Source organism: Belonocnema kinseyi, chromosome 8, assembly GCF_010883055.1.
Source record: "Belonocnema kinseyi isolate 2016_QV_RU_SX_M_011 chromosome 8, B_treatae_v1, whole genome shotgun sequence".
Classification (NCBI taxonomy): Eukaryota; Metazoa; Arthropoda; class Insecta; order Hymenoptera; family Cynipidae; genus Belonocnema; species Belonocnema kinseyi.
Window position 1 is genome coordinate 138,104 of NC_046664.1, and position 18,387 is coordinate 156,490.

Below are 18,387 nucleotides of genomic sequence, written 5' to 3' on the forward strand. Positions count from 1 at the left end.
CCATGTAAATAACACTTACGCGATTCCTATATTACCGACATTACTTTCGCAACCAGCTACGTCCATATAGAGTTCTGAGCCAGTTATATTACTTTGAGAACGGTAACGCGAGTGAGAATATTACGGAGAATATAACCGAGAAATAAATTCTCTGACAATTCATGGGAATTTATTTTAATTAATAGAAAATTGCATTTTTTCGTTACCTTACAACGATTTTTTAATGTTGTGAACATACTTTAAGTATATAATAAGCACCGGATCCAGTATTTGAAATGGAAAACACTGTTCCAAGAAAGTATTGCTATTAATCGAGCCAGATGAATCCGAATGCATCTTATAGGTTATGGCGGTGCTAAATCTTCTAAACCAGTAACAATGTTTAGTATAGTTATACAAAACATATTTTATTATAAAATATTTATTTAAAATCTTATCTTTTTAAAATGTGCACAGAACGTGCATTACCTTTTAAGCACGTGATTAAAAGAATAACATTAAAAATTTTAAAATAAAATAAGTTTTTGAGCGTATAACTACGATTAATAGAACATTTTACTAAATAAATACCAGAATGAAATATTTTATTCTCTGAAAATATAAAACTGATAATTTAAAAAAAGCAGCGTTAAGTATTTAATCATTTGATTATTTAATGCTAGTATTTATTTCTTAATGTGAGGCAATTGAATTTTGAGGTTAGATTTTCAGTCCAGCAGTGTTAATTAATTAATAATCTACTGTTTTGCATATTTTAAATTCCTAAATATGCCGAAGCTAGAAAATAATTTATATTGAACCGTTCACATAACGAGAACAATACAAAAATGGTTTAAAATCATAAATTCTTTTAAATTCTCCTAAATTCTGTTATATTCTCGATTATATGACCTGAATTTAAATTCTCGGGAACTTAAGAACTCTACGTCCACACGAAGTGAGAAATCAAGTTGAAAAATTGTCAAATTACGTAAAAAATACTAAAGACCGCATTATGGTCCCGAATTTGTTGAATTGGAAAAAAATGTAATTTTCGGAAATTTATGGAATTTTTTTATTCATGGATCTAAAAACCATGCAAAACTTTGCTCAGTGTCTTTTATTTAGTTTCTCAAGTTTTTGACTCGATAACTGTGGGGATGTGAGTTGTGAAAAAAATGTCGGTAAGGTAGAAATCAGTCAAGTATTACATTTACATGACCTTAGAATGGAAGGTAAAACGCACGCGACTGCATTCTTAAGTTATCGTGTTGACTTTTAGTACACAACATGCATGATATTTAATATAGTATGTGTGAGAAAAAAATTTCCAATGAATTTTTTATTTTTCCATTCAAAAGGGATCATACTTAAGTTACGTAATTGATTAGGGACAATAAGCTTGATGGGCCTCCCCTTCCATGCATGTAAACACCGAACAGCAGTGCACGGTGCATACATCATTCGTTATTTATTTTTGTAAATTATTTTCACCAGCATGACACTCCATATTTACCTTTTTTGAAGCGTTTTTACGATAGAAATAGTAAGTCATGGACATATGGGACTTTGAATGAAAAGGCCAGTTGTTACTTATAGTGTAGTGTAAGATCTAAAATCTAAATGACAATTATTTATTATTTATTATTATTATTATTATTATAGTTATTATTATTTGAGGTTTAGTAGAAACTTATATTTTCTTTTTGGCGTAAAATGCATATCAAAACCTTGACTTGAAGAATTTAATTGTTTTTTTTTTTATAAATAAGGATTAAACTCGGAAATGCAAAGAAATAGTTTTGGCAATTGAGAAAAATTGAGTAAGACCTGGGGAGTTGAGGTGACGAGGGTTCAGCCCTGCCCGGTAGATTACAGATATTCTCGGTTTGTACTCGTGCAGAAAATTGTTTGTACAAGTTGTTTTGCTAAAGTGGCTGAAATGAGATGAAATGAGATGAAGGCAGATTGAGTGGATTTTTCTGATGTGAAAGCAGGAACGCCGCAATTGGAAAAAGTCGGTTGCATTTGGACCGACTTGGGAGAAAAGACGAACTACATTCTCTCCGCGTAGGTTTACGCTAGTGGGAAACATCTGCCAGCTGGTGCTGCTGGCTGGCAGAGTTGAGCAGAAGCAGAGGCAGAGGCAGAGTGACGGTGAAGGCCCCGCCCATAGAATGCAACGGTGCCCCCCCTGGCACAAAGTGGTTCTCACTCAGCAGGCTCAGCAGACAGTGCTGCATGCTGCATCTTTTTTTATATCTCCATGACTGTCTCATTCATTATCTGTGATTATTTAATTCTGATGGGAGTCTAATCAAGTATCATTCTGATTTATTATTACTTTCCTCAATATATAGTCTTCTCTTTGAAGAGTTAAATGGAACAAATGTACTTTTCTTTTGCTCATTAGATTTACATGTATGTACACTGTATTACCTATAATAGTCGACTATACATAATATTTGGTGCATTGAAAAATATGTTAGCTCTTACATAGAGAGATTAAATGTTAATTGTTTGCTAGACACTTAATTGCTGACTCAAGAAAAATATTCACAATTACTGTGCAGTGGCATAAACAATTTTCAATCTATATTTCACCTCATTTTAAGCGATCGAATGTCAGCGAGAATGCTAAACCGGTTTGAAAACATGGAGAAATGAGAATGGAATATTGGAATTCGCGTTTCAAAAGGAAAAAAAAAAAGAAAAGAAATTTCATTGTGCAACTAGTGACATCTAAAGGGATTCAATGAAATTCAACGACGCAATATCTTGAATTGGCGTAGGGTAACGGAACCTATTAGCGAGCGGAACCCTATTGTCCGAGATCGAAAAAAAAAGTGTAAACACTTTATATTTTATTTCTACTATTTTTACACGTACGATTTTTCCATTCAGAACCACAAAAGAGACGGATTTTATTATTTTCAGTAAGAAAATAATATATTTAATTTGTAGGTTCGAAGACATCAATTTTTTGGTGTTTGCTCGAGAAACGATTCGTTCTCGATAGCACTCGGTAATATTGGTTCTGCGTTCCGCGGCGCTACCCTGGAAGAATTTTCAACTATGTTTTAATTTTTTTGTCTTCTATTTTATCACACATATATTTTTATTAGTATATTATTGGTATAGCTAACGATTGTAAAACACATGAAAAGTTTTGTCCAAAAATGCAGCCATTACCATTCATATAAAAATGTAGTTTAATTTTTGTTCTTACCCACGCAGTGTAGCACCTAGGAGTTCGTGAAAGAGTATAGTTCGGTTCCGCTAGAGGGCAGCATCGCGGCTGAAAATTGCGCGAAAATTCTACTTATTTAATCCAGTTGAGCTAAATTGAATTACCTTTAAAGATTTATTCCTTTACCGAATTCACTCTACAACTTTCCCTTCATGTTTTTTTAACTCATTCTTTTTTGGTAGAAACCTAATCTTTTCGGTTGAAAATTCATTTCTTTGTTTGAAAATAAATTTATTTTCACAAAAAATTTAAGCTAATATTTGACGTGTTATTTAAAAATTCAACTATTAGGTTAAAAATTTATCTATTTTGTTCAAAGTTATTCTTTTTCGGAAGAAAATTAATCTTTATGGTTGAAATTTCTTTTCTTTGGTAAATTTTTTTTTATAGAAAATCCATATTTTCAATTAAAAATGTAGCTTTTGCATTGTTTTATTTAGTTCTGTCTCTTTTGGCTGATTATTATATGATAGATTTTTAGAGGCTTTACCAGTGTGTCGATGTTAAATTTCGAATGAAAAGTCATCTGTAGTTTCTGGATAAGTAGGATTACACTTTATCGTAAATAATTTTTATTTTATATAATTTTTGTTTTTAAAAACTGTTGGTTCTTAAAACAAATTTATCTTTTACAATCTTTTAAAGGTTATAGAGTTCTCGATAAGAAGAGAAAAATGGAGGAAAATTAATATTTTCCGACTTAAACGAAAGAGTGAGCATTTTGTAATTTTTGGAATGTGCTAATTTTCCATCGAGAGAAGTGCCCAACGAAAGAATAGGTTTATCTCGAAAAACAATTCTTTTTTATTTCCTTAACGATTGACACTTGTGTTGCATTCCATGCTGGCAAATATATTTTCCACTTTTTTAATTCTTCTTAATTCGATCAGTAGACACACCTCATGATTATTTTTAATTCCATACTTACATGCTGTATTCTCGACTTATTTAATCCCCCCTAATATGCCCACAAAATATCTGCACTTGAATAGTTTATATTCCTCCGTGTGTAACACAATTTCGGAAATTTCAATTTTTTGTCAAGGTAATTCTTAATTCCATACTTGCATGTTTTATCTTCGATTATTTAAATTCCTTCTAATCTGTCCACAAAATATGTGCACATGCATAGCTTCTATTCTTTTTTGTGGAATATAAGTTTGGAAATTTCAATTTTCTCCTGTGATAACGATGGAATAATTTTTATTGTAATATTTGATATTGTTGAAACAAATTGTAGGTTTAATAATATAATAAATAATAATAAATTCATTTAATAATGTTGTGTATGGTAAACATAATTAATTTACCTTTAAACAGAGTTATAAAAATATTCTCTGAGAGTACTACAAATTATTTCTATTTAATTATTTTATATGTATAACTGATCGATTAAAAGATTTATCGCCTTCAAAGTTTTTCATCTTCAAAGTGACATTATTCTCTGTCTTTCTATTCTTTCTTTTGCATTCCTTCATTTTTTAATTCCTCTGAATATGGTTCCATTAAATTTTTCTAAGTCGATTAAAAAGAATAGATTTTGTTTTCGACTCCTTGATGGAACTTTCGACGGAGGAAAATTCACGTATTTCAGGGAATTTAGATTCTGATTTTTTCTGAATTTCTTTTGACATTATAATCAACACTGCTATTTATAAAATGCTTTCAACCACTTTCAATTATGTTCAGATTCCAAAACTAGGTAAATATATTGTTTCTTTGGATGTTAGATTTTTTTACTACGTCATAGTTATGAGATTCATAACATTACAATGTACAATGATATTTGAAAAATATCGTATTCTTCTAGCTCCAAACAACTTTTATTAGGAAAAAAACTACGATTTGATAAGGGTACAGTCCTGTACCGAAATGCATCAACTGAATAATATCACAGAATAAACACGCTACCACTGCGGCATTAGCCACAAATGGAATAGTTCATTAATTTAATCAGTTTAAATTGAAATAATTTTCTTTTCAATTACTGCATGAAAAATTATTTAATTAAAGTTTTTAAATTAAATTAAATTTATTTTTTTCATTCAAAATTAGTTTTTAAATTTGATTTAGAGTGAATTTGAATTTAATGAAAAATTAATTTATCATGAAATTATTAAAATTTCATTTATTGTAAAAAATTTGGTTTTGATTAAACATTAATTTTTTTATTGAAGATGCATTATTTTGGTTAAAAGTTAATCTCTTTATTTCAAAATTTAACAAGTTTGGTTTACAAGTTTTGGTTGTCGGAAATTTAATCATTTCTAGTTTAATCCAACAGTTTTTAAATATTTAATAGTATAAAAAAGATTTTTAGATTGAAATATCAACTGTCACTCTTTTTAATGAAAATGTTTTTTTTTTTTTATCAAAGAATCATCAGTTTAGTTGAAAAATAAACAATTTAGTTACAAATTCCCTTTTTCGTGTTTAACAATTAATTATTTTAACTGAAAAGGTAATAATAAAATGTATCATTAATAAATCTTAATCAACTATAATTCAGTTCTTAACTGTGCTTGTGAATAGGCAGCATTCCTTCTTTCGAGTTTTTTAAATTGCCCAATTGGCATTAAGGAAAATTTACAACAATTTTTTTGAGATTTTAGTGAAAAATATTTTTTAGAGAAGGATTTGAAAAGTCCGTTTTAAACTAAAATATTTCTTGACTCAAAGCAAGTAGACTAAACTATAATATTAAAACACTTTACTGAATACTAAAATTGTATTTCTATTGGAGGAAATTCCTTAGTTGATGAAGCTGCTATCACTGTAGCACAATTTTTTTCTATGGGAAAAGGATTTTTAGAATTGGGAACATTCTAGAATAATAATGTGCATGCTTCTTTTTGTCATAGTTATAAAATTTATTGCTACACATGTGCAAAGTGAACCTAAAATCGTTGGAAGTTGTCAAACGGTAAGTTGATTAATATTCCAAAGATTACTATTCCTTCTTTAGGGGCCGTTCACATATTACATAACGCACCAGGAGGGGGGGGGGCGATTTGTTACGAAGTGTTACATGGGGGGGGGGGTCATCAACTGCGTTACGTAATCTTATGGTTAGTTAAAAATATACTCAACGGCCAAACAGATCTTCTCAAATGCCTTTGGAAAAAAGGTTTATGTTTGGGTCACAGATTGAAGGGGTACATGTGTAAATTAATTATTTTAATCTGTTTACCTGTAAGAATACTATAAGAACTGCATTGTAATACACTTACATATGTATGCACATAGACTGTGAACTATTAATTACCGTCTGCAGCCGGATTTCGATTAACAGCGAACGCATTGGTTCGTACATTTGTTCAAGGGAGAGGAAAACTGCAGAAAACCTTTGCCAAGCAGAATCAGTACAGAGTACATATAGATATATATGTATATAATTAGATTATAATTTATCAATGCAGTCATCGACTTTATCTAGATCCGTATTCCACTGAGACTTGGCATCCTCATATTTTTTACTACAGCAATCTACCGCAGCCTGTAAACAAGTAAATCAAAATATCAGCATGTATGTTATGTCTATGTATTTCATAAATGAATAATTTTATAGAAACATTTCTTTTTAATATAACTGTGTTCTGTACTTGGACTTTCTCCTGTTTTCAACAAACTTCCCCCTTTTCTCGTTTTTCCACTCAAGTCCGAACTAAATTAAGAAAATCCAATTAGATCCATTTTGTTTGTTTGTAAATCCAACAATTTAGTTAGCGAAATTTTTTAACAAACACGCAAAATAGCGGAATCTTTTCCCGATCAGTTGTCGCCGGGTCTATTGTTGAGAATTCACCTCTCTTATCTAAAAAGTCTTTCTTGGTATTGGTTTAGCGTATATATGCTATATACTCTCTAAATTGAAATGAGAGTAGAGTGTCACTCAAAATCGATTACGTACTTCTAAGTATTTGACTCTCTTACTTAAACTTGAGTAGTTTTCCGTGAAATTCCAGTAATTTCCACTGGGTTTTCAATAGGAAAATTATTGGATTTCACTGAAACTTGAGTAAGTTTCTATTGGAAAACGAGTTGGAAGTGACTGAACTTTAAACGAACAGTCGATCCCTGATTCCTAGCGATTTTTCAAGTAGTTCAAATGAATCTCAATTAAATTCCAGTGATTGAAATGAAGACTGTACGATTTGTTTTTTTGCCCAAAAGCTTAGAAATTTGCGTAACTGTGAAGTGTTTTTGTAAATTTGTACTGTTTTTCCTTTTACACTTTAAACAAATACATACCTGAAATGCTTAGAAATTAATATTCTACATATAATTACCTGGTAGTCATTGTTTGCAAGGGCACTGGTAATGCATGGATTCCAACAATGATTAACAGAATCAGTATAAAAAGACTGAATGGCGGTTTTGTATTTGCTCCTACAGGTTTGAGTATCCTTCTTCTCACGTTTCGCATCAGTAAGACGACGCTGAGGGAAAAAGAAAGATCAATATCAAAATTGATATCAGGTGTCAAAAGGCGACTTTTTCATGTCTCTGTCGGGAAAAAGCCTTTGTCGTATCCAGTATTTCTGACAATAGAAAAGACAATACTAATTTCAAAAATATTTCTTGTTGTTGAAAAATGTTGAAAAACCCAACGTTGTTTAGCTTCACTCATTCTCCAACTACTCACTCAATTGCAGTACTTTTATTTTTTTATAATAATTCTCAATTATTTTTACTAACTGACCGTAATTTTTATTCCTCTTTTCTCTTCATATTTCTGCAATGTATTCTGATATTCCGTGTAATAAGAATTCACATCTTTGTCCAGATCTGCATGGACCATCTGTAAAATTACACGGCAATTACGAAAAATAAATGATAATAAAGTAAAATACAGTAAAATGTAATAAATCAGAATAAAATAGAATTAAATAAATAAATACAATCAAATAGAATACATAAACAAGAATCGAATAAAATCGAATAGTTCTCTTATGTATTAAATTAATTTTTTTCACATAAAGGGAGGTTTTTAACTAACAAAAAAAAAAAGAAAAATTGGATACTTTCAGTATTTGTCAAGCTTTTGTTTTTCAAAACTAAAATTTTCCAAAAGTTCTCTGAATATTAATGGTCAGGGAAAATGCACAATTGGTTAGGAAAAAATGAGAGAATTTTTAAAATACAGATTTGCAATCACCCTGATCTAATATTATTTTTAGTAATTTAATTCCCAGTTGGAACGACAATTTGAGACGTTTTTAAAACGCCTTAAGAACGTTTTTAGGGCGTGAGGTTTTAAAATACGTCTCTCTTACTTACGAGCTCTCTAGCTCCGCTGTGGCATGAGCCCAGGTTCTTCAGATTGCCGGTCTGATGCTGAAGGACCTGAGCTCATATCCCAGCGGAACTAGAGAGCATTTTTTCACGTTCTCAAGATTCATCAATTGTTTAATAGTATTGATTAACACCAGCAGACAAAACCAATAATATATAAAATTATTAATTAAATTCCCTGGTCAAAAAACCTCCATCAATAATAAAAAATGCAATATACATGAAAGATGAGGAATCAGTATGTAAAAAAAAGAGACAGATTGCTCAAAAGATTTCGAGTTGTTCAAAACAATGAGATTGAAATATTTTGTTACTGTTCGTTAGAGGGGCTGCGGAGAGCTTAGAGGGGTCCTATAATCCATTGCGTATTAAATATTATATATATTAATAAATATTGTCTTTGTTCAATTTGAATTATTTGTGTATAAATGTTAATTGTTGACAATATTCTGCATTCAGGTGAAATTAGTAAGCTATTTTGAAACATATAAATTGTAAGGCAAATTTTCTTCAGAAAAGAGGACGAAAATTAATAATAAAGTGTTATGAGCAACAAGGTCTTAGACTTCTTTATATACTAAAATTGTAGTTTGAGTTGATTTCAAATGTATCTGGGGGTGAAAGCTAAGAACTTAAATATTTTTTAAAAATGCACTTTTTTACATTTGTTAAAAAAAATAATAAACTAAAAACTATGAATTATTCATAATATCGTTCCTCACGCCTGTTACGAATCTAATCCTCTTTAGTTAAAAAAAATATCTCTAAGGCAAATAAACATAATGAGTGAAATTCTTGTTTGGCCATCAAGCAAATAAATAAAAGTAGTTAATGATTTATTTTATTTATATCTGTCAGCTAAAATAATTTATTAATTTTTTCAACTCATTTTCAATTTATTTTTATATACTCCCGTTTAAATTTTTTTTGTTATTTTCGAATTTTAAATTGTTGACGCTTTCAATACTAGAAAATAAAAAACAAGGAATTGGGCGAATGTGCGTTTTACCTGTCTTACATATTTGCAGAGAAACAAATCAACTTGAGCATTTAGCCTATTTTTAAGTTTCAAGGAATTTCTTGCAATCTCATTGTTTAGAACAACTTGAAATCTGTTGTACAATCTGGCACTTTTTTTTAACTTACCGATTTCTCATCTTTCTTTTTTCTATAACATTTTTGCATTCTCATCATTTATGATTGAGAACGTATTAGAATTGTCGGAAATTTGACGTCACACTTTTTCAACGGATCTCCACGTTTTGAGACCCCATGAACCCGAAAATCAGATTTTCACGATGGCGTCTGTCTGTCTGTCCGTCTGGCCGTCCGCCCGTAAACACGATAACTCTCGAAAAAATGAACGAATCAAATCCATCTTTGGCACACTTTTTCTAGGTCCTGAAAGAAAGGACTAGTTCGTGAACCAGCCAGTTTTGATAAAAATTCAAAAAGTGTGCGCATTTTGGTAATTTTTGAGACCACTTTTTCCGAATTTAGAAATTCTATGTACGGATATTTATAGTATTAAAAAGAACAAACAATTTATCCATATGTCTTTTTTCGATAAAAAGAAAATTATTCAAATTTTGATTGCACAAAAAATAATGAAAAATAAAAAATTCCATTTTGTGGACAAACTATGTAGGATACAAAAAAAGGTGAATTAACAAAAATGGTTATTCCCAAAAAAGATCTACAATTTCGTTAAGAATCACTTTTTGATAGGACGCGTACTTTTTGTTTTATTTGTGAAAAATAACATTAAAAATAAAAAATAAAATAAAAATGTGTGGAAAAACGACGAAAGTTACGAGAAAAAAATCCAACAAAACTTGTTTACAAATGTCTGTCGGAAATCGAGCGCGCAGCGCGAGTGTCACGATGAGAATGTGTACCTCAAAGCCTACAGAGCTTTGAGAAACTTAATTTTTGACTATACTTAATTAAGTAGACAATTCAGAATATAAAGACGCATATAAATACTGCCATCTAAAAGAGATCTTTTTGATAACGTTTTTTTCAAGTATTCCAAATGCAAAGAATAAATATCAGAGCACGAGGTGCAATTATGTTCGAGCGCGAATTGCGAGGTAACCTATTATCGAGCGCGAGGCGCGAGATTCAACGGTCGCGCGCCCTAGGCGCGCTCAAACTTGCGAGCGAAGCGAGCCGCGCGCGTAGCGGGTGATAAGAATGTGCTCACAAAGCGGGCATATTTTTTTATTAGTCTTTATTTAAAAAAAAAAAACAAGAAGTACTTTATCTTTCACGTACGCAATCTAATATTTAGATGAAAAAAAGTTTCCAACAAAACAGTTAAGCTTGCAGCCAAAAAATGAATATTTAAATAATAATATAGGAATTTTCGACAAAAAAGTGGTCTAAACAATTTTTTCAAAGAAAATAGTGGAATCCTCGAGCAAACAAGATTGAATTTTAATCAGACAGTTGCATTTTTATCTAAGAAATACAAAAATTCTACTGAAACAGATAAAAATGTCTAAAAAAATACTTCAGTTTGACTTTTCAACATCAAAACCCTAGCGGACCAAGTGAACGAAAAGGATACTCTACACCTGCAGGGTATCCTCATAGTATCCACACAGGATCCCTTCCGTATCATGCAAAAAAAACAGCAACATCAACTTTTAAATTGGTGAAAGTCGGATTCTACGTTAAAACTTCCATAAAAAGGTCACGGAGTAATCGCATTAGTTTTTTTTGCAATGGTAAAAAGTTAAAAAAATAAAAATAAAGACGTATAACGCCTTTTGACGGCTACACTTCAAACGCATCATCTGTAAGTAGCAGTCATTTTTTTTACGAAAATAGTTGAATTTGCAACCCAAAAAGGTGAATTTTCAACCAAAAAGGATGGCGTGCAATTAATTATAATTCAAACGATGCATCTAGAAGATGCGAACAAATAGCACTAAGTATCTTATTGCAGTATTTTAAATACGAAATAATTTTTCTTATATAAATATGATTTTTTGTTATTCTCTGATGTAAAAAAAACAACTTCTAAATTGTCTTTTTAGCGTGAAATCCTACGAGAACTGGATATCAATTAGTGGTACAATTCGTTAAAATTTCATAAGTAGATTTAAAAATGTAGGTGGCTTCAAACCTCTCTCTGTGATGAAGCACCAAAGTACGATAGGAATCCGTGATAAAATACCCAAACGACAAAGCGCCCGCCAATGAGAGTCGCGCAGTCATGAAAAAGGCCCGCGAATCAGAGAGCGAGTAGGGGCGTGGTTGACAGATTTTCAGTTTGTAATATTCTCTCGCTGTATGCATAAAGAGAAGCACTCTTTTTAGACATTAAGAGATGACGTTGCTTGCACTAATTTGATTAAAAGATGTTTGTCGAGTTAGTATAAGCGATTCAAAAAATTATAGTATAAATTGAGGTAGAAAATAGTCTGCGGTTAAATTGATGAAACGGACCAGAGCTTTGCTATTCTACAAGAATTTAAAAAAAATTAAATTGTTCTAACAGCCAAACTTACTAAACATTGTGAGTCGACGATTCGGTTGGGGATCGTCCATATATTACGTAAGACATTTTTCTTTTGTTTATATCGCTGTGTCCTTTTCAACTTGATAAAAATATTATTTTCGTCTTTATTCAAACAACAGAAAAACGTATTACGTAATATATGGACAATCCCTTGCACCAAATCCAGCACCAGGGAGTATAATGAGTATTCTGCAAGAGCTTTTTCAAAATTTAAATTTTGTGAGTAATAAGAACAATTCCAAATGGTGAGTCGACGATCCGGCTGCACCAGGTCGCACTCTAGTTATTTTGACAGTTGGAACAATCTAAATTTTGAAAAAGTTCTTGTTGAATAAGTGCTAGCTACCTGGGACGCGACCTGGTGCACCCGGGTCGTTGAATCACCAATGGTGAAAAACAATCTAAATTTTGAAAAATTTTTTGTAGAATACTCATTATACTCCCTGGTGCTCGATTTGGTGCAACCGAATCGTCGACTCACAATTTTTAGTAATTTTGGCTGTTGGAACAATTTATATTTGAAAAAATTCTTGTAGAATAGCGAAGCCCTTTCCGTTTCATTAATTTAACCGCAAACTATTTTCTACCTCAATTTATATGATGATTTTTTGAATCGCTCGTACTAACTCAACAAACATCTTTTAATCAAATTAGTGCAAGCAACGTCATCGCTTAAGGTGGAAGATACCTTTAGAATTTCCAAAAAATCGATTTTTTCTTTCTTTTATATTTTGAATGTATGATATGTTAAAAATATACTGTGAAAAGGAAGAAGAAAAATATTAAATATTTACGGAGATATTGTTAAAAATGTCAGAGTCCACATACCGTCACTAATCAGGTAGTCGGAACGCTTGGGTCGGAGCAATGTTTCTTACACAATAGGTTTGTATATTTTTTGTCCCATAAATTCTGGGAAGGCTGATTACTACGTAAATACGTTTACTACGTTTATTACGTGGACCCGGAATCGCCGATTGATCGGCAAGTAACTGAAACTCATAGTTATACCGTAACGAATCTTTAAACGTGATTATCACGAAATTGTCTTTTTAAAAACTGCTCGTGCTGTAACTTAAAAAGTTATTGACCAAATAGGCTGAAATTTTTAGGGGTTTCTCTTTATGGTACTATCGGAAGGATATACCTAAAAGTTTATAGATATCGGGTTATTAAATAAGTTTTTTGAGGTCAAAACTGTTGAAAAAATGGTGAAAAATTTGGACCTTCGATTAAACAGCCGATATAAATTTTAATTTTCAACTTTTTTATTATTTTATAGGTTTATCCTTCTTCCCTTTAACACATAAGTAATGGAACAGAAAAACCTTTTTTATATCAGATAAATGGAAAAATGTTGACAGCTGCAGCACCTTTCGATGCCTCGGAGCAGACGCTTGAAGAAATATTCTGCAGGGTCGCCATTTTGTAAAAAAAAATCACATGTTTTTTTCACTTTAACAATGTAAGAAAAAGATGTTAAAATTGATAAATGATCTAGTTATTTTATCAACTTAAAAAAAATGCATTAAAATTGATTGATTTTATCCTTTCTAAAGGTATCCCCCCCCCCCCCACCCTTAATGTCTAAAAAGAGTGCTTTTCTTTATCTATACAGCGAGAGAATATTAAAAACTGAAAATCTGTTAACCACGCCCCTACTCGCTCTCTGATTCGAGGGCCTTTTTCATGACTGCGCGACTCTCATTGGTGGGCGCTTTGTCGTTTGGGCATTTTGTCACGGACCCTGCGATAGACTAGGATATCATATAATTATATAGGATATAGTAAAATAGAATGAAATGCAATAGAACAAAATAAAAAATAAAGTGGTTTTAAAATCGAATGTAACGTTTAACAAATATTTTTCAGCAAAATACTCAACATATAAGCAGTATTTTTATGCTCAAAATTCGCTCGACTTCCCACAAGCTTGAAGAAATGAATGCATGATTTATGTAATGTCTCAGATAAAAATTTATAACTTTTGTTTGAACAAAAATGATGACTAGTTATTTACTCTACCAGTCGTCAAACATCTTAGAGAATATTTTCTTTAAATTTCTTTTTAAAAATTCAAGAATTAACTGAGTTATGGTGATTTGACGTCGAAAAAAACAAACGAAAAGTGTTTTTCTTATTCTAATTTAGTGGCAAACTTAATTATTGAAATGTAGCGTTTTTTACAACCTTTAAAGTAACTCACTTGAAAGACACAAAATGTCAGTAAGCAGCAGAAGATGGCAAACTTCATGGCCGAAGAATTTGCTAAATTTCTATTTTCAAGCAGTGTAAAGTTGGCTTTTTATACCAAAATAAGGCGCATTGTCTATTTACCAGACTGGAACCAAAAAAGCTGGCTGCGCTGATGATTAATTCAATAGTTACTTAGCAATTAAGGAAGTGTCTGTAAATTGACGTCAATGACAATCATAAAAAGTCAATTATATTGATGAAAATGATTCCAACCACTCTTACAAAAGAAAGAAGCTCATGTCAGTAATGAAATGTATTTTTTTGCTGTTTTATTTCATGAGTTCTTTTATGTTCTTGACATTATTTCTAGAAAGGTGATAAAAGAATAAACAGTCATCACTGTTCCCCGAATGAAAACCAACACAGAAAAAGCACCGAGCTTCTCCTTGACTGAATTAAATACAGGTTTTGTAAATTTAGTTAAATGTCTTGCGAGCTCTCACTTTTGTAAATTTAATTTTAAATAATTTTAAGTATATGTATTTTTATTTTTGTATTATGTGAAACATTTATCTAGATTTAATTAATAATATTGTAAATAAAATAATATAAAATATATAATAATAATAATAAATAATTAATAAATTAATTATTTATTAACCAAAATGTTTAAAACAATAGTTATATACAATATAATAATAGTTTATGCAATAGAACTTCATCACTTTTAGTCAAAAAACATTTTTTCCTGGCTTCTTTTCTTTCTTTCTAAAACAATTTATACACAAAATTATGAACTGTTGGAGATTGAGAAGTTACTTAATAAATTTAAGTTTTTTCTTAATTGTGTATTTATATAAATTTAGTTAGAACTGCATTATAGTACATTTGCATACAGATTAGTTCTGACTATAAACTGCAGAAAGTTTTTCCCAAGCATAACCAGTATTACGAGTTGCGGATTTTTTATGTAATTTATGAATGCATGTTTTTACCATATCAACATCCGCATTCCACTCAGGATGTTCAACCTGTAAACAAATAACATAAAATATTAATAATTAAAACTATGTCATACATGGGCATTTCAAATTGACGTGCTTTTGTTGTATTTTTCTTTTTCATCTAATTATTGTATACACAGACTTTATACTCTTTCTCCCATTCCCCACTTTAACCATTTTTAAAGAATTTTTCATTTGCCCACTGTAAGAAATACAAATATTTAAGAAAATACAAATATTTGGTTGAATAATCTTCCAATACATGTTTGATTCAGAATTCATTTATTTTCGTTAAAAATTCGACTATTTGTTTAAAAGTTGAAATGTGCTTTGAAAACTAATTTTATAAATTGAAAGTTTATGTGTTTTTATTTGAAAGACGTCTTTTTTGGTTAAAAGTTAGTTTTTAAAACTTTCATTCATTAAAAATTAATTTTTTTAACTGTGAACTTTAGGTTTCCATTTTTGTTTGAAAATGCAGCTATTTTGCTAAACATGTATTTCATTTTGGTGGAAAATTAATCTTCTTACTTGAAAATTAACTTTTGTGTTTAAAACTACAATATGTTGCAAAAATTCGTTTAGTTGACTTGAATGTTCAACTTTTTGTTTGAAAATGCAACTTTTTTTTCAATTTTAATCCTTTCTGTTTGAGAATATGACATTCCGTGTAGGAATCTAAGCAGGGATCCGCCGGGTAGCCCCGGGTAGAGCCGGTTGCTGGACGGGGAATTCCGGCCTGGATCCGGGTAAAAACATCACGGTAAACTGGTCGAATCCCGGCTTAAATACCGGCCGGGATCCGGTCGGGTAATCCGACCACAAACCCTGGCGGACCGAAGGAACCAAATGGAGCCTCTACAAAGTACCCGTAAAGACCCCATTGGGCCCCCATTCGGTTCCTTTTTAAAGAACTCGAAAAAATAGCCAAATCAACTTTCAAATTGTTGCAATTCGGATTCTACGTTAAAATTTCCTATAGAAGGTCACGAAATAATTGCAATATTTTTTTTTTGCAACGGTAAAAAGTTTAAAATAATATAAGACCTATAACGCCTGTTGACTGCTACACTTCAAACGCATCGACTGTAAGTAGCAGTCAACAGGCGTTATACGCCTTATACAGGGTGGACACGCTGGGGCTTACAAACATAGCGAACCGAATGCTACCCGAATTGCACAATAGCAGGAGAGAAGTCATTATACAGGGGTATTTTCATATTTCGCGCCTTTCAAGTTGCATTCGGATCGGCCATTCGGTCAAGTCCGTCCATCTTCGGATCAAGTTTTTCATAGTTTCCATGGTTGCGTACGAAACTTCAAATGGATACATCTGTCAAAACAATATTAGTTATGTTACATAGTAATAACAAATAATAAAAGTGTTTAATTAATAATGAAATGAGACATGTGAACTGATAAGTAAAAGTCAATTTTTTCTGTGCCAATAACATTATGGAATACCTGCTGAGTGACAAATACTATAAAATAGTAATAATATTCTACGCTTCCAATGGGCGAAGAGTGAATTATGTATACCGCTTATTTACGGCATAAAAACAGGTATGTTATGAATAGACTATTATTACTTAAATTATCGCTGCTGATACTGTCAGTGATAAACATAAAAACCCATGAAACATTTCTTTGGTAAAGAATAATCAATCGAAAGTATAATAAACACGCCGGGCCGATCTGTCATTATTTCGAGGTTATGTTCAGATTCACCTGTTTGCCCTGATCGCTGTAAGTGAATGTAGGTAATGTCAATTTATAGTTTACGCATGTAATATTTCATTCATTTTATTTAAAACATATCCTGTCTATTCATAACATACCTGTTGTTATGCCGTAAATAAGCGGTAAACACAATTCACTCCTCGCCCACTGGAAGCGCAGAATATTATTACTATTTTATAGTATATGTCACTCAGAAGATATTCCATAATATTATTGGCACAGAAAAGAATTGACGTTTACTTCTCAGTTCTCATGTCTCATTTTATCATTAATTAAACACTATTATTTGTAATTACTATGTAACATGACCTACCTTGTTTTGACAGTTGTATCCATTTGAAGTTTCGTACGCAATATGGATACTATAATAAACTTGATCCGAAGATGCACGGACTTGACCGAATGGCCGTTCCGAATGCAACTTTAAAGGCGCGAAATATGAAAATACCCCTGTATAATGGCTTCTCCCCTGCTATTGCCCAATTCGGGTAGCATTCGATTCGCCATGTATATAAGCCCCAGCGTGTCCACCCTGTATATTTTAAAACTTTTTACCGTTGCAAAAAAAAATTGCGATTATTCTGTGACGTTCTATAGGGAATTTTAACGTAGAATCCGAATCGCAACAATTTGAAAGTTAATTTTACTGTTTTTTCGAGTTCTTTAAAAAGGAACCGAATGGAGTCTTTACGGGTACTTTGTAGAGACTCCATTCGGTTCCTTCGGTCCGCCAGGGAAGCGGTTATAAAATATTGCCTAAGGCGAGAAATTGCTAACTTTTTTTTCTTTTAAGGCTCATCGTAAAGAATACGGTGAATTTTAAAGGTCAAATCAGGTTTACTAATTCAGGTAAGGAAATTGGAGGAGAATTTCAACCACTCATAATAAGACCTCGTAGCAATTGTTTACGTTGGAAACCACGTGATGATTTTAGGTTAGGAAAAGATGCACAGAAAAAAAAGTATTTAAAAGAGTATAATTTAATTAAAAATAATGATTATCCGTCAGCGAAGTGGGATTTTTTAGACTGATTACAGAAACAAGGTTGATTTTAATTATGGATCTCGATTTTATTTGCTAACTTCAAGGAAATGACGCGACGTAAGTGCAATGTGCACCCTCGTTCGAAGTGAGAAACTGAAAATTAGTGTCTACGCAGTCGCCAGCCGCAGAAGGGGATATATATATATATATATATATAGCGGTAAATTTGAAAGTGTGCATGCTAAACATTTTTTGAAAATAGAGAAAATGGTAACATTTCTGCTGATGCACATAGCAAAATTGATAACGCTTTTATTTAATAAGTTAAAACATTCAGAAAGATGTAATGTTTTTTTTGTTGAAGAATTTAAAACAGCTCATTTCTGTTTCACTACTCTAATAAATCTTTA

At 31.4% G+C, this 18,387-nt stretch overlaps 1 protein-coding gene across 1 annotated transcript; it reads right to left on the reverse strand.

Annotated features, from left to right (window-relative positions):
- Nucleotides 1–6,514: 6,514 nt before the first annotated feature.
- Nucleotides 6,515–14,304, reverse strand: LOC117179089. The gene is made up of 4 exons (XM_033370738.1): nucleotides 14,260–14,304; nucleotides 7,932–8,030; nucleotides 7,519–7,668; nucleotides 6,515–6,725 (listed from the first exon to the last, which is right to left on the reverse strand). The coding sequence occupies exons 2-4, from the start codon at nucleotides 8,028–8,030 to the stop codon at nucleotides 6,630–6,632; spliced, it is 345 nt and encodes a 114-aa protein (XP_033226629.1). The 5' UTR covers nucleotides 14,260–14,304; the 3' UTR covers nucleotides 6,515–6,629.
- Nucleotides 14,305–18,387: the final 4,083 nt, after the last annotated feature.